This window comes from Limulus polyphemus, unplaced genomic scaffold (genome assembly GCF_000517525.1).
Source record: "Limulus polyphemus unplaced genomic scaffold, Limulus_polyphemus-2.1.2 Scaffold506, whole genome shotgun sequence".
NCBI lineage: Eukaryota > Metazoa > Arthropoda > Merostomata > Xiphosura > Limulidae > Limulus > Limulus polyphemus.
The window spans coordinates 158,680-182,330 of record NW_013666116.1 but is presented as its reverse complement, the minus strand read 5'-3'; the positions used below and the strand labels follow the sequence as shown (position 1 = coordinate 182,330).

Sequence of the window (23,651 nt, the reverse complement as noted above, 5' to 3'; positions counted from 1 at the left end):
AATTTATTGATTTTATTTTTTTTTTTGGTGGTTATGAGGCTGGTCAAATTGACCTACCTCGTATAGAGTTAAAGTAGAGAAACTAACAGATAAAATATAAAGTTTTACTGAAAATAATGTTTATAATCATTTAGGAAGTTTTAGAGATTACACGAATGAAATTCGAAAATTTTCAGATGAATATAAGGATTTTGAATCTAAACATAAAAAATCGCTTTGCACTCAGACTAGTAAGCAAAACTAATTAATATATTCACAGACAAATTTTTATTAAAAACCCTTAGTTAAACATTTTTGTGTACAAATGTCTTGTAATGTTTACTGAAAATCTGCCCGATTTTGTGAAGATATAAGTACTGTATTAAAAGTTATAGTATGAAAACTGTAATGAGTCAAAATGGTTATGAACTTGGCCTATTTGACCAAGTCTGTGTGGAAAGAGTTAACTGCATTGTGTCTTGAGGACAATGGCATGGACCAGTGTTCAACATGCTGTACAATGTATCAGCAGGTCCATTTTTCATCTCCCATTACCAAAAAAAAATCCAGTAGGTGCATTGTAAGGTTGACAGTCAAATCCTACTATTCAGTCTGACAAATATAGTCCAAGAGTAGGCATTGGATATTGTTGACTAACTGCCTTCCCTCCAGTCTATCAGTTCAAAACTAGAAACTTTTAGAGCAGATAATCCTTGAGTAGCTTTGTGTAAATCAGTGAAAGAAAACAAACATAAGCCTATGGCATGGTACTTATTTATACATACTTTTTGTGCTATAGAATATATGGCTTGCATTAACCTTCTTCCCTATATCCCCACAAAGATGTAGTTGCCATGGCTACACATATGATGCATCACATGGCAGTTCTCAAAATTCAAGTTGTTATATTTTGTGACAAAGTCATGATTATCACATCTCCTCAGTAAGGTAATGTGATTTCACAGAAGTGTTGTAATGAATCCTGGGGATTCTCTGACATTTACTGCTTTACTTCATCAGCTGTATATTACCATTCAGCCTTGATAAACTCAAAAAACCAAACAGAACAAACTGTGTTTTCACATGTACAGAAATATAAAAGCAGTGAATGTTGGTGAAGTCCTAAGATTTGTCCTAAATAAATTTTGAATACTGGATGCCTGTAAAGTGTGTAGTATATGTATACATATTCAGATGTACGAATTTCTTAACTTAGAACAATTAGGCTTAAAAATATTGTGCAAGACATTTTTTAGTACTTTTAAAATATGAATGAATATGAAGTTACAAAACAAAGGATAATACTATATAATCATGAACAACCTCAATATTACAAAATAAAATTACAAAAAAAAGATCCACACAGGAAATGAACAGTGAAGAGGCTAAAGTTTCTAGTTATGTATTCCTATTTTATGTAGGTACTGGTGTTCAGGGATAGCATTTTATTACAGCTCCAATCGGAATTGAGCTTTATAATAACATTGAAAATGAATATTTTTTCTTCCAAAATTTAAAAATTATGTTGTGTATATATGAAAATTGATTTTAAAAAACTCCAGTATCAAGGTGGGCCCACATTCTAAATTACGAAAATTTGTAATGTAGTGAATATAATTGTGCTGTTTCTAAAGTAATGTTATGAATTTGTGGAAAATGATATTGTTGTTAATATAAGTATTAAAATGTATCTTAATATTTGTATTTTCTAGTGTTTGAAACTCTGTTATTTCTTATGGCCCATATTTCTTTTTATAATAGAATCTGAACCAAAATCCAAGAACACTCTTACCCAAGTTTTTTGGACTGTACTGCTATCAGGTAAATTACTTTGATTTTCTTTGTAATCTTAACAAGCACTCTTTCTATATTGAATGTTATTGAAAAGCATAATTTAGATATGATGTGTTAGTTGGTTTTAATTATTTTCAGATGTTTTATGCTTTATGCTGTTGGATAAACACCATATTGTTGATGCTTTAAAATGTACATCTGTTCATCCTTTCAGCAATATCAAACCATGGGTCATACTCAGCAGTACACTTAGAATTTATGTTTATCCTGAAATAAGTCATTCATTGTGTCTCAACTGAAACTTTATTCTCTCTCACAAACTTTACTTCATTCCATGTGTAGATAAATTCTGCTATTTTCACCATCAGGTTGAATAGTGTGAAACGTTTTAAGTAGTTTTTCAGATTTAACTTCACAGTTATCCAGTCATGGTTAATTTTCTTCAAATCCAAATCTTGTATAAAGCTGTTTCATAGTTGCCTGCATTTCTTGTTGCCATATGCAGACATGAATACAGTTTATTCTCTTCTAATGCTCTTGACTTTCGTCATTGATTGAAGATCTCTGCCAGCTCTGGAAACTTTGTGCAAACATTTCTCTGTGGACTAAACAATTTCACAGACATCAGTCAAAAATTTCAATAGTCAAATTATGTCTACATCAGCCCATGCCTTTATGAAACCTCTTGCAACTGTTGTTTTCTTTTAAATCAGTATCAGTATATAATTTAATGTTATGGAAATGTTTCAATACAACAGCTAGTTTCTTTGACATTGCATGAAACAAATATGTGAGATTTAAATAAGCAAACCTTCTTAAAGTTAGGAAACCTAACAATACTGTGCTTAATTTGACCACTTCTTGTGCTCTCTGCAGTCCTCTTAAGCTTGGTTGTCCATATACCATTGCAATGGAAAGTGAAGCAAGCCTTGTTGAATGAATAATACTGATTTCCACCTTAACTGTAATCCCTTTAAGTCTTTAAAAGACAACTTTGACTGATGGCCAACACACCACATCATTGGTAGAACATGTTCACATTCAATTTGCAATCTGATCTACAAAACACTTTGATTTTTGGAATTTTCAAATTTTTGGAATTTTGTACCATCAGTTCAAATGCCAGTAAATTGGCTCTTTGCACAGCTCTATTCCCATTTATTCTCTATTATTCTCTTCTAATGCTCTTGACTTTCGTCATTGATTGAAGATCTCTGCCAGCTCTGGAAACTTTGTGCAAACATTTCTCTGTGGACTAAACAATTTCACAGACATCAGTCAAAAACAGGCCCGCAGTATTCCTGGATTGTGGTTCCACATTCCTAAAAATTTTATCTTTAGCTCACCCTGTTGTGCTACAAACTAAGTGCAGTGAGCTTGTTATCAAGTTGCATTTGATCAACTAAATCATCAAGAGCAATCCCAATGGCTGTTGAAGTTTGGATTTCCAGAAGCAGCTGAGTAGGCTGCTGAGCTGCAGTTATGCTAGCAATTTCTCTGTGATCCTTAATAATGACATGTTTGCAATTTTAAACACTGGGTCTAAATGGTACAAAGTTATTTCCTTCATGGATATATCCTGCTGCAGTGTATCTACTATGAAACTTGGAGGGAAGGACCATGCTGCCAGTGTATCTACTATGAAACTTGGAGGGAAGGACCATGCTGCCAGTGTGGTATGCTTACAATCAAAATGCATTGTGAGAAATATTTTTGTGAGTTTAGTGAAATGTTTTTATCCAGTCATGATGTCATTCATACCCAAGGATGGACATTAACATTGCTAGAAGTTGATAGATGTTGGTGGGTAACAGCCTGTACACAAGCTGTATGACATACAAATTTCAAGTTTTCCCCCACAACCGTGTTTAAGCAATGTGTGCCTGATTCTTTTACAATTTCCAGTTTTTTTCTGGATGTTTCTGCATAGGTCTTGGTTAGAAAAACAAACCTTGCTCTTATCCATGTTTTTGCTGCATTTATTTTTGCCAATCAGTTGAAGCACTCCACTTCTGTTGTCAAATCCACAGATTTCCTTCGCAGGTGGTGGAAGATGAAACATCACCTAACAAGGTTGACTTGAACAATCTTCTTGAATGCTCTTGGCAAGCCAAGGTATGGTGATGATAGAGGGGAAATTTCACTGTGTGCAATGAATTGTGAATGTGTGATAGAGGGACTGATAGTGTCTCCTGTTTGTAACACGAATCTGGTCTACTGAGGTGAGGTAGATGATTGGAGAGTTGTACTTTGAGTTTCAGAGTAAGCTGAACTGTCACTTCCGCATTGCTGGAAACTTGATTGTTGACTACCATCAAATTGTTTAAAGAATGATTTTAGTGTGATCTGCCAAAACAATGATGAAATATGATGATCTAAAAATGAAAGCAAAAATACAGTGTTAATGTCTATAAGTGTCAGAAAACCATAAAGAATAGCATGATAAAATAATCATTGTAGTGCTACTTCATTTGTGGAGAATAGCTTCTTTAGGTATGCATATATATGTCATTGACCTATTAAATATCATTATTGGTCTGTATGTGATGAAGAAAATATAAAATTCAAAGACTATAGCATAGATATTTTATCACAGGCTTCTCCATCCCTTGTGTCCCTCCCTTTCTGAACTATGCAACAGTTGGGAGATGTTCTGGATTTAAGAGAAACAAATAACTATCTGTTATGCCTTAAAACTTGAATTTAGTAAAGTATGTGTTAAGCTATAGGATTACGTACAAATAACATTGTAAAGTAATGTACCAACAAAAGTACACCATATATATGCTGTTTTTATTATGTAACAAAATAATAATCCTGTAACTACACTGATGCCTCTCCATACTGCAACTTGCATGGTGATATCAGTGCTAATTACAAGATTGTTGATGCAAACATACATTTGATAATGATAAAAACTAATGGTAAATTCTGATACTGACTTAACTGCCTGTTTCTCCACACACCTTTCACTTGGTAATTCCAAACTTGAGCCAATAAAAACCTGATAATTAAATTTAAGGTGGCCTGATTATACACCTGATTCATGACATTAGAGAAGTAATCAGTTAATGAAACTTGATACTGTATTCTACCATGAGAAAAATGCTGAACTTCACTGATGCTGTTTATAAAAGCCTATTGATTTACTGTAGCATATCTTTTGAGATTCTTGTTTTCTAAAAGAAGCAACCACTCTGCTTAACATTTACATTCTGATTCAAGAGTTTTTCGTTGTTTTTTTTTTTAAATATTATATTTAGTGATAATGTGTACTTTGTTTTCATTTATACCAGAAAATTGGTATGTATGAAGATAAGGTATAGAAAACTTTGCTAGGGTTTGAGTTTTATTATTGTTATTAACATTATGTATTTTTATGACAGTGTTCTTCTCTTTAGTAATTTTTTGCCAGAAACTAGTTTTTTTTTAATTTTCACCATTAGTAGATCATAAGCTAATTCAAGGATTTTATCAACACTCTGCAGATGTTGAATATTTTTACTTGTTAAATTGTAGTGTGGTGGGAAGAACGTAAGAATGGCAGTGATGAACAACTTGCTTCCATCATCAATTAAAATGCATCAGAAGTATGACTTAAAAGGTTCTACGTATAAAAGAAAGGCTAACAAGTATGAGCGAAATAAAGCATCTCCCACTTTTAAAGATTTAGATTTTATGGAACATCATCCTGAAGGGATATTACTAGAAGCCGAAACATTCAGTGCATTAATTAAAACCATTCAAAGGGATTGTAGGGTAAGTAATAACACTCGGTAGGTGATGTTGATAAGTGTGTGTGATATTACATCAAGTTAAGAATAACAATAAGATTATGTGGTTTCTTAATTACCAGTCCAGTTTTCCAGGAAGAATAGTGTTAGATAAATTTCAAATAGTCATTAAATTATTTGTTGTATTCTGCTGCAGTTGAGAGCTTTTCTAATATTTTTAAGACTAATTATTAATGAATTTTAATCCAATTATTAAACTTTTTTTATGTTACTAAGTTTGTGACATCTATTTTAACTACTTTTTAGTTATTTTCAAAGTTTAGAAGAGCTAAAACTGGCAGGAACTTGCAGCATTGGTCATGCACTAACAAATATTTGTGTTACTACTGACTATAAAATTTTTTATTTAAATGAGCTATGATCAAAATTCATGTATATTTCAATAACCTGAAAATATAGGTCTTAACCTTATTCATATGTTCCAGATACCCTAGAGTGGACAATGACAATATCATGTATAAGATAATTGTATCCTTCAAGTATAATGATTTTGCTTGAATTGGATAGAGTAATTATGTATTTTATACAAATGATATAACTTGGGAACTAGGATATTCTATCTGAGTTGCTTTATTCTCACAGTCAGCTCTACTTTGCCCTATCGAGGGTATGGTCATAGTTACAAATCTGGAGGTGCAAATATTGAAAATGTTATTTATGAGGAACTTTTCTAATATGAATTAGATAATCCTTAGTTTTAGACTATCTTGAAATACCAAAACATTCTGTCAAATTTTGACATATTCTACTAGCACAATAATATCATTTGGGAAAACAGATGACTCTCCATCCATTCTGTATACATATGGAAAAGAAGAGGAAAAGAAATATGCAAAAAAACAAATACGTGTATAGGTGAAAAGCCTACTAAGAGTTACTCTTATGGATGCCTGTTAATTTCTGTTTGTGCTAAAATTTAACAAAAATTTTTCTACTGCAAAATGTCTAAACCATAATTTGAATGTAATGCTGTAGTATCAGAATATTTTTAAAAAAGCAGTTTTTATAGTATTGTTTGTCATTTTATGCTAATAACAATGTTGCATTTTTATATTTTAAAGAAAATGCATGTGCAATAAGCATGTTTGAACATGTTTTTATTTGAGGTCAAATAGGTCTGTTGTGTAATTTTCTAAAATTTTGTTACCAATTTAGTATTTTGTTGAGTTCCGAGTATTCTGTTTATTAATGCAAAAATGTGGATGATTAATTAAAAATTTTGTAGGAGTTTTATAAAGTCGTTCTGTTAAGAAGTGCATAAACAGGGATGATTAAAACATTTGAAGGTTGAGTGAGTATTCACTGTACAAACATTGTCGGTGATGGTTTTTAGTTTTCAAAAACTTTTAGAAAGCATATCATAGTGGCCAAATGTTCAAATTTGTGTGGTTAGATAATAATGGGGTTTGAGTGAAATGCCACAACTTTACATATTTTGTCAGATTTTGATATTTTCTACTAATACCACACACACACACACACTGTATGTGTAAAACCAAAAGTAGTTTTATCAGGTGTCAACACAGCAGTGTGTACACATCTCTTGTAAACTTTTATAATGAATGTAATTGTATATGATTTGGGAAATGTAAATGTGCAGTAAATAAATCTGATCTTGCTGAACACAAATCATTCTTGCACAATTATGAAATATTGGATATTAAACAAAATGTGATGTGTTCAGAAGGGTGGCATATTACTAGATGTCCATATTTGATATTACATAGGGATGCTGGCTGCTACCCCTTTGCTAACTGTTAAAGACAAACCAGTAGGTGATGCAACACAGTTGATGAAGATCTTGTTCTTCAGTCAGACCCTTGGAAAAGATTTTTGTTGGAACTTGAAACATCCGTCTGTTACATTGATTTTTTAGCTATCATGTTGTTAAATAATTTCAGTTTAATAAATTTATTCTGATGTTTACATTTGATTAAAATTGTATGAGCTTTAAATATTAGTTAGTGTACAACCTGCAATGTAAAATTTTACTGTTTTAATACTACATTTGAAAGTGAAGTGATTAATTGTTTTTTCTGGGTAGCCATTACATGTTGGGATGAATGTTTATAATGTGTACACCTTTTAGATGGCTTGTTACTGTTTTAGGTTTAATTGGAGAAGAATGTGATGTTAAAATACTTCTCTGATATGATGTTTGAGCTGCTGGAGTCAAACTAAAATAATTTTTTTTAGTTTAAAAAAAAAAAACATTAAATATATGCTCAAGTACTTTAGATACAATTACCTTTAATTGAATGACCATAAGCTCCAAAAATTTTTTATTTATTTCATCTGTTAGTGTTTCGTTTATGCAACTTCACCTGGAACAACTTACTACTATGGGTATTAGGCTTAAAGAATATAAACATAGAAGTTGTTTCAGCCAATGAAGAATGGGATAATTAATTCTAACTTATTAGAGTGATAATACACATGGATAGATACATTGGGACACATAAGTATTACAGAAATAGTATATAAAATGATGCATTAAAAACAGATATATAATGATCACAAGTTTTTGTTAAGTTGCAATTTACCAATTTTGGGGAAAATTATAGGTGTAGCAAAATTAACCGCATTATAGATATCTTTAATAATATAAAAATAACAGTAGAGGAACTGGTTTATCTATAACAAGATTAAATCATAATACCCATCTACAGTCTGTTAATTTCTAGCTTGTATTTTGAAATAAATAATGCTTCCTTATATTTCCAGTTTAAAAAAATCATCTATGTCTATCTTTAAAGGACATTCAATTGTGAACTTATGTTTATGTTGTGATCTATTATTTCATTATTATTACACTTAACAATAAATGCAAGAAAAGTAATTATCTCACTAAAAAAAAGCAGGTATAGGTGACAGATAAACCACGAGTTATGTAATTTATAAAATAACATACTATTAGTAATGAGATCTATATGAGAGATTTGAAACACTTAAGGGCTTTGAATCAGTATAACTAAAGAAGTGAGTGTATAAGCAGATCACTATAGATGAATATTAGATTTAGTCTTGTTGTAGATAAACCAGTTGCTGAACTGCCATATTTATTTTACTAAATATATCTATAATATAGTTTATACCTGTAGAAAATCTGTTATTTTATTTTAATTTATATAATGCAACATAACTACTTAAGATCATTCTACATCTGTTTCTAAAGCTTCATATTATGTATTATTTTTGTAACTCCTAACCCTGGTTTTATTACCATTGTTATACATATCGATTCTCCCACTTTGCTAATGTTTTCAGCCTATGTCATAGCAGTAACTTGTTGTTAATGAAACTGAGAGAAATAAAGTAGATAGAGTTTTGTGGAATTTGTGGTTGTTCATTTAAAGTTAGTTTTATAATTTGTTCTTTCTTTTTCTTTTATGTTTAAATTCTGCTCATCCTCCTATTTATTGTCTTGAAGGTTACAGTGGAGTGATTTAGTTGATTACTTTTAAAACACATTTGAACACAAAATGAAACGAAATTTATGTTTGTGCATAAAAATGTAATGTTTATAAGATTAAGTATAATTTGGGTAATGAAAATTATAATATTGGCTATAAAAAAAAAGCTGTCCTTTGGATAATATTTCATAAAGAACTTCTGTAACAAGTAAAGTATTTTATTTAAAATTCCACATTTAGACAAAATAAACAGTGAAGCTATTTCTGTAATTTTTCAAGTGTAGTTATAATTGGCAGCAATGGTGATCTCAGATCAGTTTAATTATACCAAGTTGATTATAGATTTTATTGAAAATATATAAATTTCTATACTTAAATTGTACAAAGCGAATTATTACTGTATTTAATCAAGAATTTAATCAAGTTAATTAAAGCCTTTTAACTTATCACGATCAGCAGAGTTACATCAACACATAAATTATTTGTAAATAGTATATACAAAAGAATGCTGTTTTTTTTCAAAATAATTTTAAGAGGTGGGGCATGAATTAGACAAGAGTAGCCCAAGTGTTGGCAGTGAGTTATGTTGACCAAGTGCCTTCCTTCTAGTCTATCAGTTCAAAACTAGGAATGGTTATGTGCAGTTAATCATTATGCAAAAAATATTAAAAGAAGCAGATAGTATACTTGGGGAATTCTGTTTGTCAACTCACACTTCACTGTAGTCATAACATTCAATTACCGAAGTGTTTGTACTTAAATATCCTTTACCTTGTTTCCGTACCAGCAGGGTGACATCATGACCCCCCCCCCCCCCATTTTTTTTGTTCTCACATTTAAGATGCTTAACCTAGTTGCATGAAATCTGGTAAATACTGTATACATAATATCCAAATTTGTCTATAAAATTATATAATTGGGTTCAGTATAATATTGTAGATTGTGAATTTTCATAAATTTTGTTGTGAAAAGATGTTTTTAAAATACATTAAAAAATACTTTTTCATATTTGTTTGTCCAAAATTTTGTAAATGTATCCAATAGACTTGTTTTTCAGTAAAACCTTAAATGTTGTGATAATGTTCTAATAACAAGATACTAATTTTCTTGTATGAACAGATGAGAAAATATTGAAAAAATCTTTTTTTTTAATATTATTGATTACAAACTTCCATTTTATTTATACTTGTTATTTATCTTTACCTATTGAAACAGTTTTGTGAGAAAATAGCATAAAACACTGATGAACAGTAAAAAGCATCGACCAGTTGAAACACAACTTGCACTTGTATTGTAGACCTATACTGATGTAGACAATATTTTTCCAACTATACTTTTATTAAGCTCAATTTCTCTCAGATTATCATTTATTTTCAATAATTTACATACATACACACACACACATACACACAAATAAAAAAAAACATTTCTGTTAACTGAATAGTTTCGTTTTGGAGAGGGGCCTGGTGTATATCCTGATGGTTAGGGTACTCAACTTGCAGTCTGTGGATTTGAACTTGAACATGCTCACCGTTCTGCTGTGGAAACATTATAATGTGATGGTCAATTCCACTTTTTCTGGTAAAAGAATATTCCAAGAACTGGCTGTGGGTGGTGTCTTCCCTCTAGTCCATAACTTCTAAATTGGGACAGCTAGCACAGATAGCTCTAGAGAGTAGCATTGCTTGAAATTCAACAAACCTTTTCCATAACTTCTAGCTTACCATACTCATTAACCCTTATCATCTTTTTATCTAAAGAATATTCGTTTATCATTCAGAAAGACACAATATGAAGCAATAAAATTATCATGAACAAAAAGAAACTAAAAAGAAAAAAATTCTAGGTTTGTGACTTGTTCTTAAGTTTAATAAACTTCCTCTATTCTCCACTATGAGAACTTCGACTAGTCACTTTCTCAGGAACCATAAGTTATTGCTTAATTCACTATTTACTTTATGTTGATATAGATAGGCAAGAATCTTTTCTATCCAGTCATTTTCATCATTGGTTCTGTTGGGTATCAAGGCTAAGGTTTCTTCGTTGTGTCCAACCTACTTGTGACATCATAAGAGGCTTGCCGTCTAGGTTTTTGAAGAAAAATCTTTGACAATAAAATTTGCAAGAGAAAAAAATGTGGATAAGGCTGATTATGAAAAATGACAGTTTGAGTGAATACAGATCTATACTTTAGAATGGGCAGAAAAATTTTAAATAAACCTATAAGCATGTTTACAGGTGATACTCCATGTAGCTGTACAGAGATCAAAATTCAAACATTTTTTAAAATTTGTTTTTGCAAATTATACTGAATAAATTTTGCAAAGTTTCTAGATATTAATTTTTAAGTAAGTTCAAGTGAAACTAGAGGGCACTCAGTGGAGCACATACCTCTACTATGCAGCATTGATCATATTTGGCCCTCAAAAAATATGAAAATTTGTCTTTATTTCTCTTGTAATCAATGGACATAGACCATTTTTTGGCAGGACAATGAGGCATATTATTCTACATATGTCCAAGTTTCACCAAAATCTGATCATTTTAAGTGAATTACACAGCAAAAATAGTATGAAAAATCAGTCTATATCTTAACAGATAGGGATTTTTTTTTTTTTTTTTTTGCATTTTCATGACCTGGACCTTTGAAAAACTAATCACTTCTAAGTTTGGTGTTATTCCAAATGTATATCAACTTTTGTCCAAATCCATTCAGCCATTTTTGAGAAATCTCACTGACAAACACACAGGGGTGAAAACATAACTTTGATCACCTTTAGTGGTGCAGGTATTAATTGTGGAAATAGTTAAATTACTATTTTTACTTAAATTTTGAGATTAGATATGGAAGTGTGCATTAGATACTAGAAAGCTGCTCAACATGTAATAGGGTTTAGAGTAATAACTGTTGCCATTTGCTGGTGGTATGCTTTATACCTGAAAAAAATAAAGAACTTTGAACTACATGGCATTGTACATAGAACCATACCTAAATTAATATTTTTCTTGTCAAGGGTGGGATTTTATTTATGCAGTATTTGATATGCTATTTCTATTTAATGGACTTATAAGTTTTAGTGAACTAGTTAATATCAGTGGAATTCCTCATTTTGTGGACAGTGTTAAATGATTTCTTTTTTATTCTGCTTACTACAAATTAAAATCATGATATAATTTTGATACATGTGATTTTATTGCTATTTTTAAGCCTTTTTAGGTCTATAATTTTTTCTTTTTTTTATATAGGTTTTAGAGAGCTTTAAGATCATGGATTACAGCTTATTGATTGGTGTTCATAACTTGGACCAAGCTGCAAGGGAAAAAATGGTAGGTTTAAGGGTTATAACTTTGAAAGATGAAATTCCATTTTTTTAAATTAAAGTATTGAGTGACAGTAATTTATTATTGAATTTTACATGTTTTTATTACATTTAAAGCTATGTCAAACTGACAAGTAACAATAGGCTTTTGAAATAGGCTTTTATTTTTATCATTGACATTATTTATTTATGGTATAAAATGTAATTTAATTCTTGTTAATATAAGAAATTTGTACACTACACATCAATTGGCATATTTCTTACTAAAAAACATGTAGAGATAAAGATTATACTGTTGAGATAGAGAATTGAAATGACCAGAAACATAATGAAGCACAGTCAACATATCTGAATTCAGAGGATAACCAGAATTAGGAAAATAAGTCTATTAAAAATGAAAAAAATATGTTATGGGGAATTGTTGAAGATAATCTTAATGAAACAAATAAAACATGGTAACTATATTATTTCCATAATTAATGGCATATTACAAATTTTTTAATTTCATTTTGTTTCTTCAACTTCAGATGTATGATTTGTAAAACAGGAAATAAATTTGGTGACCTTATGGTTTAAGAAAAAACCCATCATTAACTGTTACTAACAACATTTTCATAAGAATCTTTATCAATTATTACTTCATTGGCAAATGTATTATAGAAATTGTGAACTTGCTTTTTATAAGTTACTTTTGTAAGTTTAATGGGTGGTGTGTATGTTTATTATGCACTTTTTATATTAATGAAAGTATTTTAAGATGATAAAATCCATACATCAAAGTGCTGGATTAAGATTTTAATAGGTTTGTGGCTAATTCTGAAAAGTAATAAAATGTGCCAAAGTGGTACCGTACCAGGTGGTATTACATTTGTTAATATCATGGGATAAAAATTGAAGGGTGCAAATTTAGTTCTTCTCCAAATACTGTAAACTTTTTAAAAGGTCTTAGATAACAATATAATGAATGATCTGTATAATAATACACTTGTTCATGTTTCTGTTATGGAAATGACGTGTGCACGCGGGCATATTTTGATAGTAAGATATGCACACATAATTATGACAGACAAAATTGAGTATTGTTATAATAGACTAGCAAAGACCCACAAAACATTTGTGCTCAGATTAGTGTCTTTATTGCACCATTATTTCTTTAAATACAGGATTTCTAGAATAATATAAAAGAATTCTAATTGCAGACACTGAAATCTTGTCATACTATAATTCTGCTGTTAGTACACCTTATAAACATGCACAGTAAGAATTTTACCCAGAAAAACAGTGCAAGTGCTTGCCTGCACTAGAGAGCTGGAAAGCTCAACAAACAAGTCACTACAACTGCTCTGTGAATGAAGGAATAACATAAAAAGTTGGATGTAAACATTTTGTATTAACTATTTAGTACAATAATATTAAAAGCTTGAAGATTCCAAAAAGGTCTGACGTTAGGTTCTAGAATAACATTGCAAGTTTATTTATAGATAGTATTAAGTACAGTATTGTTTAGTCCTAACTAAGCTACAGTAAAAAACGTACATGGTTCAGTGCTAATTTATCTCTCTATCGATTTTAGGCCTAACATTAGTTAAGGTTTTAGTAAAGTACAACCTAAATACAAGTGGACTAACACATTTCAGTGTCTACAGTTACATTTTGTTTGTATTATTCTACAAATCTTGTATTTAAAGAAACTGTTGCAATAAAGACACTAATTTGACAGCAAATATTTTGCACGTCTCTGCTAGTTAATATAAATTATTATTGCTATTATTGAGGAATGACATGCTAAGAAATGGAGGATTTAAATTTAATTACTTGTTTGACATTTCAGGCAACCAAGATGCATAGTTTGTAGTTATCACTGGTGATCTGATATGCTTAAAAATCAAGTTATTTAACTTACCTTGTAAAATAAAGTGTTTTTTATTGGATTCTGCTTTACTTGTACCATGTAATTAATTCTTAAACATTTGGAAACTAAGTATTTTGATAAATCTGTGATTGAAAATGTTTTATAGGAACAGCAGCAACAAAAGAAATTAAACATTGAAGATGGAAAAGAAAACAGTACAACAATTTCAGCAGGAGGTAAGATATTTCAGTGCAAATAACTGTAAAATATAAATAGATGCAGAAAACAGAAAATTTATCTTAGTTGCAACTATCTTGTGTTTGAAAGGTAGAAAATAAGCAGAAGCAAGTTAAACTAATTTCCATCTTAATATTCTAAAAAACTACTTAATCTGTTGTCTCGTGTTTCAGTATCAAAATATTATTTTTTCATATATATATATATGTACGTATTATGTGAAGGCTGTGTTATTTGATGATGATGTGTAATATTATAAGAAACAAGCTTTACTGTGTATATATGTGAACGTGTTTTTGCTGAAAAACGATTGTTCAAAGTTGTTTTTTTTTGTTATTAACTGGGAAGAGAAGTAAAATGTATACAGTGAAACTTTAGGCAGAGTAGAAGAGTAGGTTTGAGAACTTTAATGAACTGCAACTGCCTCTTGAAAGAAAAGGAGATAATGTTTTAGCTTCTGTAATTTTCTTTCAACAGACAGTTGCAGTTCATTAAAGTTCTCAAGCTTAAAATATATACAAATTAATTTTATTTTGAATAAAGATCCGGGAAGTAATTTCATAAAGATGCATAAAAATTTGTGATGTAGAAGAAAAAGAAATTGTTAGAGGATAGTGCAGCAGCTTTACTTTATCTCCAGTCTTACAACACATATATTTGAATGCTGGGTTTGATGAAACCAGAAATATGTAATTACTAGCTTTGGTAGTTCTAGTAGTCTATTTTTCATAAAACAAAAACACATGTTCTATAAAACATATCATTACATAGCTAATGCAAAACAATAACTTTGTGTAATTATTAGAAATATTGTTAAAACATCTGTCAAAACATGTTTAAATAACTCTATCATCGAAAGTCAGTTTTAGACAAGTTTGAGTGTTTGCAGAAACCTTAGAAGTAGCCACAACTTTCTCTTGAGGCATGTTTTACCATCCTTTTTTAAGACTTTTTTGTTACCTAAAGCTATTGAAGCTAATTACAATTCACTATGAACCATGTAAGCTTTCTAACAAAGTTTGCATACTGTTTCTGTGTATTTAAGGGTTCTAATTGTCTTTGTTAGCAAGAATTTATTTCAGTTTATTATTTTATCTAGTAATTGTAACCATCAATTCAGACTTACAACGTGGAATAAATTTGTTTAATTTGGTGAATTTTAGAGATTATGACCACAAAATGAGCCTTCAACTGATGAGCTATCATGCAAATTGTTTATCTATCAATTTTGAAGCATAGATATGTATCTAAAAACATTGACTTTGAAAAGTTTTATAGTGTGTAACAATAATTTATTGAATTGATAAGAAAAAAATCCAATTTCACATAACCTTTTCTGGTATGTTGTATATATATTTTTATATTAAAAGAGGTGAGAAAACCAAACTAAGCAATAAAGATAAAAGAGCATTTAGAAAAATAATTTGCTTAGACTTAGAAAAATACTGTGTACAATGAATTGTTTGATTTCCCTGATTGATTGTATCAAACAAGCATTCAGTGGATGGCCTTGTTCTTTCATTTCTTTTTTTACAGTTACATTCAAAATGTAATTAAACTCCTTTATTATCAATGTATTCAATAAACTTGATATCAAAATATAGCTTATAATCTAAGCTTTATGTTATATAAGTTTTAATTTCTTAATTTCAAAAGGAAATATTTGAATAAATTCTCAATCTTCACCTCTCAGAGTCACATGAAGAGGAAGAACTTTGATTTCTCATTTATAGATTTTTTTCTATTCCCGTATATAAGAGCTTCAGATTTTTCAAACAATTAGAAATGCATACCGTAGATATTGACAAACCATATTATATATTTCAACCTCTTATTTTAGTGAGATATCACTATTTGTTCAACCCACATTGACACACACCTCTCCTATATCTTCTGTCTTTTAAGAAATGTCTATAATTCTGTCTGATATTGCTATTGGACATATTTATAACCAACAGAAAGAGCATGTTCTACACTGCATAAATCAGACAATTGTCAGTTTGTTTTAACAGTAAAAGCTTATATTTTGCCATAAGTGCTAGATGTGTTTGGATTAAGGATGTTTGGGATATTCTATTCTGGTATCTGACTATATATATATATTTTATGTTCTGAAATACATTTCTGAAAGCTATGTGAATTATTTTTAGATGTCTAACGCAGTTAGAAAAAAATAGGCTCACTAAACCATGCACCTGAGTGCAAAAAGTCTCGAGGCTAAAGTACTAAATATTTTGGTTTTTATGCATATTTCTTATTTTTTATGTTAGATTAGATACGAAAATTGAAAATTAAAAAATTATATAAAAATTTCTCCTCAAATAACAGTGGGCTACTAGTGCATGATGTAACTTGATATTTTGTTTACCCCTAACTTTTCATCCAGCATCAGGTTTTATAGATGCTTTGGTTAGTTTATTGATATTAAGATTTTTCTTTGTTGCTACTTGTTTTGATAAACTTGCTTAAGCTACTTTTGATCCATTTCAGTATACTTGTTTATTGCATAAATATTTTGTGCTATGTGCATGTGTCTTAACACTGTTACTTTTTACTGAAACAGGATAATAGGATTTGAAGTTTTAACATTCGTTGTTTAAGGTTACTCTGTAGCTGTTTTTGGTACATAGTTAGTAGTTTTCTCTGTAACTAATATAATAGAAAGGTAGGGAGTTGATTGTTTACTTCCAGGGTAACTTGTAGGTATTCAGAGGTAATTCAAAGTGATTTAATGTTTGGTTTCCATTTTACCATAAAACAAAATTATATCAACCTGCTAAAGTCATAGTCGGTGTATGTAATTCTGATGTAATGGTTGTTGCATCAAAAGATTGCTTTTAAGCTTACCAACTATGAGATATAATAGTAAGCTAATGTGGGTACCATCTGTCATTTTGAAGAACTGAGAGTTCCAATGAAAGTAGTTTGTGTTCTATTAGTTAATGAGAAATTAGTGTTTAACAGCTGTTCTATAATTCTAAGTACTTTCAGTACAAATAATATCCTCTTCATTACTCTGTTGTGAATTGGGCAGCTGAGTTATTTGGAGACACTGATCAGATGTGGAAAATATTTAAAGGTAATTTTTAAATATTTAAGGTAAACATATTCCTTATAGAAAGAAAAGGGTAGCTGCAAGTAAAAAAACCAGGTTGGCTCACAAAGAGTAAGAGATTTAATTAATTTAGATTTGTAAAAATTAACAGTAAGGATTTCTTTAAATACGTTAAGGGTAAACAAAATGTTAGGATGGGGGTGGGGTAGGACCCTTTAGGGATGACAAAGGAAGGCTAGTATCTGATGATTATGGTTATTAAATTTTGCTTTTTCTTCAGTTTTTACTAATGAAAATTTAAGCAGTATTCCTCATCTTGAACAGTTGATAGATGGAAACAAGATCAAACTGGATGACTGCATTAATTCTGAGTTAGTTAAGAAAACATTGGGAAGTTTACAAAACGATAAGGCTCCTGGGCCAGATAATATTTCCCCAAGGGTTTTGAAAGAGGTTAATGATTAGATATATGAAACACTTACTACTATTTTTTTCAGTCCTTGAATAGTGGGCAGCTACCAGAGGATTGGAAGTTAGCTAATGTAACTCCTCTTTTCAAGGGAGGTGATAAAAATTGTCCCAGTAACTATAGACCCATTAGTCTTGCATCAGTTGTGGAAAATGTTTTGTAAAGTCTGTTAAAAGATGCTTTGCAAAGTCATTTAACAAAGTTTAGAATTTTATTGAATAGTCAACATGGTTTCACTAAGGGAAAATCTTGCCTTTCAAATATTTTAACATTCTTTGACAAGGTTACTGCTTATGTAGATGAGGGTAAGGGTGTAGATCTGGATTTTCAGAAAGCATTTGACAAGGTGTCGCATAAAAGGCTTGTAAAAAAAATTAGCTCTATAGGTGTGGAGGATAAGTTAGCAAATTGGATAGAAGAGTGGCTGGATGGAAGAAAGCAGAGGGTTGTTACAAATGGAGTTCAGTCAAACTGGATTAACCTCACAAGTGGGGTACCTCAAGGCTCAGTCTTTGGACCATTGCTTTTTTTAATTTACATTAATGACATAGATGAAGGAATAGTCAATAAATGACTTAAATTTGCAGATGATATTAAGGTCTTGGGTGTTCCTAGCTGTGAAGAGGATGCTGCTGATTTACAAAAGGATTTAGATCATTTAGTGAGTTGGACAATACATGGTAGATAGGTTTTAATTATAATAAATGCAAGATAATGTATGTGGGTTATCATAATTTGAATTATAAGTATAATTTGGAATGGAATATCCTTAATATAGTGTTATGAATGAAAGGGATCTTGATATAATAGTCAGTCAGTCTCTAAAGCCATCCAAGCAGTGTGCTGTTGCCAGTGGTAGGACAAATAGGAATTTAGGTTGTATCTACAGAAATATTGAATACAAGTCTAAAGAGGTTATAATTTCATGGTACAGGACACTGGTTAGGCCACATTTGTAATATTGTGTTCAGTCTTGGGCTCCTTACCTTAGGAAAGACATTGAATTGTTGGAAAGGGTCCAGAGAAGGGTTACTAGAATGGTGTCTAGGATGGAGAGGTTGTCATATGAGGAGAGGCTAAAATATCTCAAATTGTTTTCTCTTGAAAAAAGAAGAGTTAGGGAGAACTGATAGAGGTGTTTAAGATTGTAAAGGGAATGACGTACTGTTTCCTGTTCATATAGAATTTCCTTACCTGCCAATAATGTCAGAATAATTTTATTCTTTCTTGGGCTCTTTAGAATCAGTGATCTTGGGTGGGTAGTGATGCTGGGTGTTTTTGTTGCTATGTGCTGTCTGATTCATAACTTCCCTAATTTGGAAACTTGCTTCATAAGCAACTAGTTCTTTTGACTGAATGGCTACTTCCTATCTAGGAGCACTGTCAAGGTTGGCTGTGTTGTCAGATATTAGATAAAGACACTTTTTCAGAACTTGTTCCTTCAGTTGATTTTTCAACATATTAGAATTTTATGAAGTTTTACTAATTTGATGACATTTTTCAACATATTAGAATTTTATGAAGTTTTACTAATTTATTTGTTCTCTCAGTTTTATTACTTGTTTCTTTATAGTATCAAATTCACAATCTGTCACACTTGCAGACTAGATATTTCATTTTGAGTTGTTGAACTGTTATCCTACAAAATAAACAAGCACGACTGATTTAAACCAAGTAAAAATTATAGATGAAGGAGGCGACACCAAAAAGAGAAAGGAAAAATCAGTGGTTCTTCTTTAGGTTCTAAAATAACCATGTCTAACAAATGAATGCTTGCTGGTTATGATTTGTTAAGGAAAACAAACATATCACTGGGTGTAATAGAGATCTAAGTCTAAAAGAGTGATTTTCTTTTAATTTCTTTATTGTTTTTGTTTGAGCTACTTTCTGATCTTTTTAATGTAGAAAATATATATGCTGCATAGAAGATTACCTGCAATTGGATTTTCGAATTATTTTGATAAATTATTCAATCCAACTATGTTTTATAATTGATATCTTTAAAATGTTTAACCATTTGACTGCAGCTGTTTTAAATGCATATAATTTTTGCAAGCTATACACTGCATACAGCAAATTTGCATTCAACTGCCAGAGGTGGACCATACTTATATGGCGAATCAGTAGTCAGTTGGTTAAATGTTGATATTGTTATTTAGCAAAATGTGCTTTTTAAAATTTTCTGATAGTTCATAGTTGTACATGAAAGCTTACTTGTCAAAGTCCAAAAGCTTGTTAAATAAAAAATTATAACAAAACCTAAAGTTCATTTAAGTATGTGTTTAATGTTACTTTTCCTTAAATATTTCTTATTAAAAATAACTGATGCCTATTCCTCTTGCTTAATTTTGTACATTTTCACTGAAAACAAGGTTAAATTCTGTATTTCATTTCGTAGTATAGATATATGTATATACACACACACATATACTGCATATCAGTAAATGGTTGTTGGATTTTACATTCTCCTGAAGTAAATCACATACCAAATTTAAGGTGTGAAAACCTCTACAAAGATCAAGGCTGCATTTATTAGTATCTTCATGAGCCTTTTAGGCTTAAAACGTATAAGGAAATACAAAGTTTGTCTTTCTCTTATAAACAGATATGAAAGTTTATTATTTTTATTGCAGTTTTTTTAGCTTCATCCAAGGCTTAGTGTACTATACTTTGATTTTTACAACAAAGAGTCAGATGCTCATCTCTGTTGCCTCTCACTCACTTGGTCAGTTCGCCTCATTCCACACAAAACAAAGTTCAATCTTCTTCTTTGAGTCATACCCACAATATAATCAAATTCTGCAAAACTTAGTTTTTTTAAATCTTTTTAAATTCTAGTTCTGTAAACATAAGTTCTTTTAATTTTTTTTTAGAAAATCATTTTAAAGTAAAGTCTGAAAGTGCAAAATTCACCCAAACAGTTTCTTCTACATTTTTGGAAAATATATTACAGTTTCGCGACAGAAAAACATCACACACAAGATAAAGGTAGCTTACTACCACTATTTTGAATGTAAAATTGGGGACCAAGAAAAACATTGAACTCCACATGTGTGTTGTACAATTTACACATCTGGCTTAACACAGTGGATGAATATGAAGAGAGCAAGTATGCCATTTGTACCTCCCATGATGTGACCCCAAAGATCATCTAAGTGACTGTTATTTTTGCATGACTAATGTTTCTGGATATTCAGACAAAACTAAACAATACATTAAATATCTAGATATTACATCTGCAATGAAACCAGTATCTCATGTGGATGGTCTTCCATCAGAGAATTTGGGAACAGAACAGTCATCTTCAACTAGTAATTCTATTCCTGTGGCACCTCAACATAAACTTCCTCATCTGATAACACAAAAAGAGCTAAATGATCTGATTTGATTCATGACTTGTTTCTATCAAAGCAGCTTGGGGAACTTCTTGGCTCTCATTTACAGCAATGTAATTATTAGCTCCATGAACAAGAGTTTCAATTTACTGAAGTCACCCTCACAGTCTTGCTTCTCACTACAGAATACAAGATACCTTGTGTTTCTGTACAAATGTTGATGCACTAATGGAAGAATTTTTGAATCAGCATTGTCAAATCACTCAGGAACAGTTGCTTTTTCTCTAGTAGCAGAGAAATGTGTTTTTGGTTGCCCAATGTAATCAATGATACTACAGATAGATAATGCAATGAAAATGAAAATTAATGTTTTTTACAATCTCATGTATATCTTATTTACATGGTTATATAATGTGTATTTATTATAAACCTACATGCTTAAATTACTATATTTCGTTGGTTAATTTTAAAGCTTGAGTATTTTTGCCAACAAAAATAAAAAATAAATTCTCAGTTTTAATCTTTTTCTATAGTAATTGTTGCTGATTAATTGGCACACCTCTAATTAATATTACTTGAAGTTGAATCTTTAATTGTGAACTGCATTTAATTGTGTAAAATTAAATAATGAAACCTGTTAGGTAGCATAGTTCTACTTAAAGTTTTATATGTTCTTTCTTTTACATTCATCCTTAGAGTAGGTAATTGTTATTATTTTGGTGCAAGTTTATTCCAATTTGCAGCTATCTTGGTCTTTGAAGAAACAAAGTTGAACAAATTTAGTTAGCCAGACTTTAGTGGCTAAAGTGACGTGTCACATAAATGTTAGGATTGTTGTTTTTTAGATCTTTGTAAGGAAACTTTTGCTTTAAATTATAAATAGAATTGATGATTTAGTAGTAATTTACATTCATCTTTAAATGATTAATGTGTTGTTAAAGAAATATAGGGCTATTTGAATTTTTGATAGATCGTTAAAGTTATTTTGAAATCTTAAATGATGATGATTTATTATTTTCTGTCATATTTGTAGAAAAGATCCAAGAACAAGTTTCGGGGCAAGAGTCTGGTGTCAATCTCATGAGAAGTAAATCCATCAATAAACAAAGACTTGCTGCCTATTCAACTGCCATGGAAAGCATTCAAGCTGAAGTGGAACCGATTGATCAAGATGAAGATGTTCCGTAAGTTTGGTTTGCTCTAACAATACTGCAATCTGCTCTTGATTTCTCATGCATAAGCATTTACAAACTATTGCTATTCATGCAGTCAAAAAAAAAGTTTACCTAAACTTCACAGAAGAGAGAAATATGGGAAGATCTTGTAAGATAATGTACCACATCAGGTAGCATTTAGACTGATACTTTAGAGATGTTTGATTATATACAACTATTTTAAATACTTTTATTTACAAAAATTACCACAAGTTGTTCTCAATTTTTGGAATGCCACTTTGTTTCTGGTTGTGGTATAAAACTATTTAATTTTTTTATATTAGAAAACCAAATTTGTGAATGTATAAAGAGCAACCACAAATGGGTGTTTCTGTTCATATATTTTCAATTTTGATTATTATGACTATGTAAATATTTTTGATATTCAGTATTTCAATACTGATATGTATGGTACAGTCAAACTGTTTTCAAGTGGTGCACATAAATGATTATTTCATAGTCATTCATCTGTAACATTAGACTCAAAATCGTTTGTATATTATTTTATTTTATGACCTTAGGCCTGTAATTTTTGAGCTGTGTAAATATGTAATACATATGCTACACATGATTTAAATAAACTGACTTACCAATTTATTGCCAGATGTGATGAGTGGTTTGTATACTGCACCCTGACTTTGGTATCCTGTTCTTTGGAGTTCTTGGTGGACCATTTATGATTAAACTGGCTGCTCTCACTCCAGGTTAAAATTTGTAGTCAATAGATTTGCAGTTGCTCACCTCTTTTGCCTTGCAGTTTGAATTAATGCACAGACATCACGATCCTGGAGTATGCGTTTCCACCCATTGTTTCACTTTGGTGATGATTTCTTTCCCTCAGAGTTCCATGCTGACATCACCTTAGATACCATTGCTCATGAAACATCAGCTAGTTGAGCTGTCTTGGTCACTGAAGCTTCTGCCAAATGCACCCCAACAATCACCCCTCTTTCAAAGTCACTGAGGTCTCCTCTTGCAAACATGCTAGCCATGGGTATAGGCAACTAGGCCTGATCAGCATTTTTATATGTGACCGTCTGCATGCTGGGATGTTATTTGCTTAATTAATGGACAAGCTACACCTCTGTGGTAGCCTCTGCATTGCATATACTTGTTGTCTCTCATTTACCCAGGTGATTCCCTTTTTTGTTCATTACCTGTATATATATATATATATATATATATATAT

General features: G+C 30.7%; 1 protein-coding gene across 11 annotated transcripts in view; it reads left to right on the top strand.

Moving 5' to 3' along the window:
* LOC106458732 (phosphatidylinositol 4-phosphate 5-kinase type-1 alpha-like) overlaps positions 1–23,651 on the top strand; it is a 104,824-nt gene that overhangs the window by 36,107 nt on the left and 45,066 nt on the right. For all 11 annotated transcript variants that reach the window (XM_022385022.1, XM_022385015.1, XM_022385020.1 and 8 more), the window contains exons 9-13: positions 1,741–1,800; positions 5,293–5,532; positions 12,227–12,307; positions 14,319–14,388; positions 22,282–22,432. In XM_022385022.1, the coding sequence (XP_022240730.1) occupies positions 1,741–1,800; positions 5,293–5,532; positions 12,227–12,307; positions 14,319–14,388; positions 22,282–22,432 (602 nt within the window). The remainder of the gene's footprint in view (positions 1–1,740; positions 1,801–5,292; positions 5,533–12,226; positions 12,308–14,318; positions 14,389–22,281; positions 22,433–23,651) is intronic.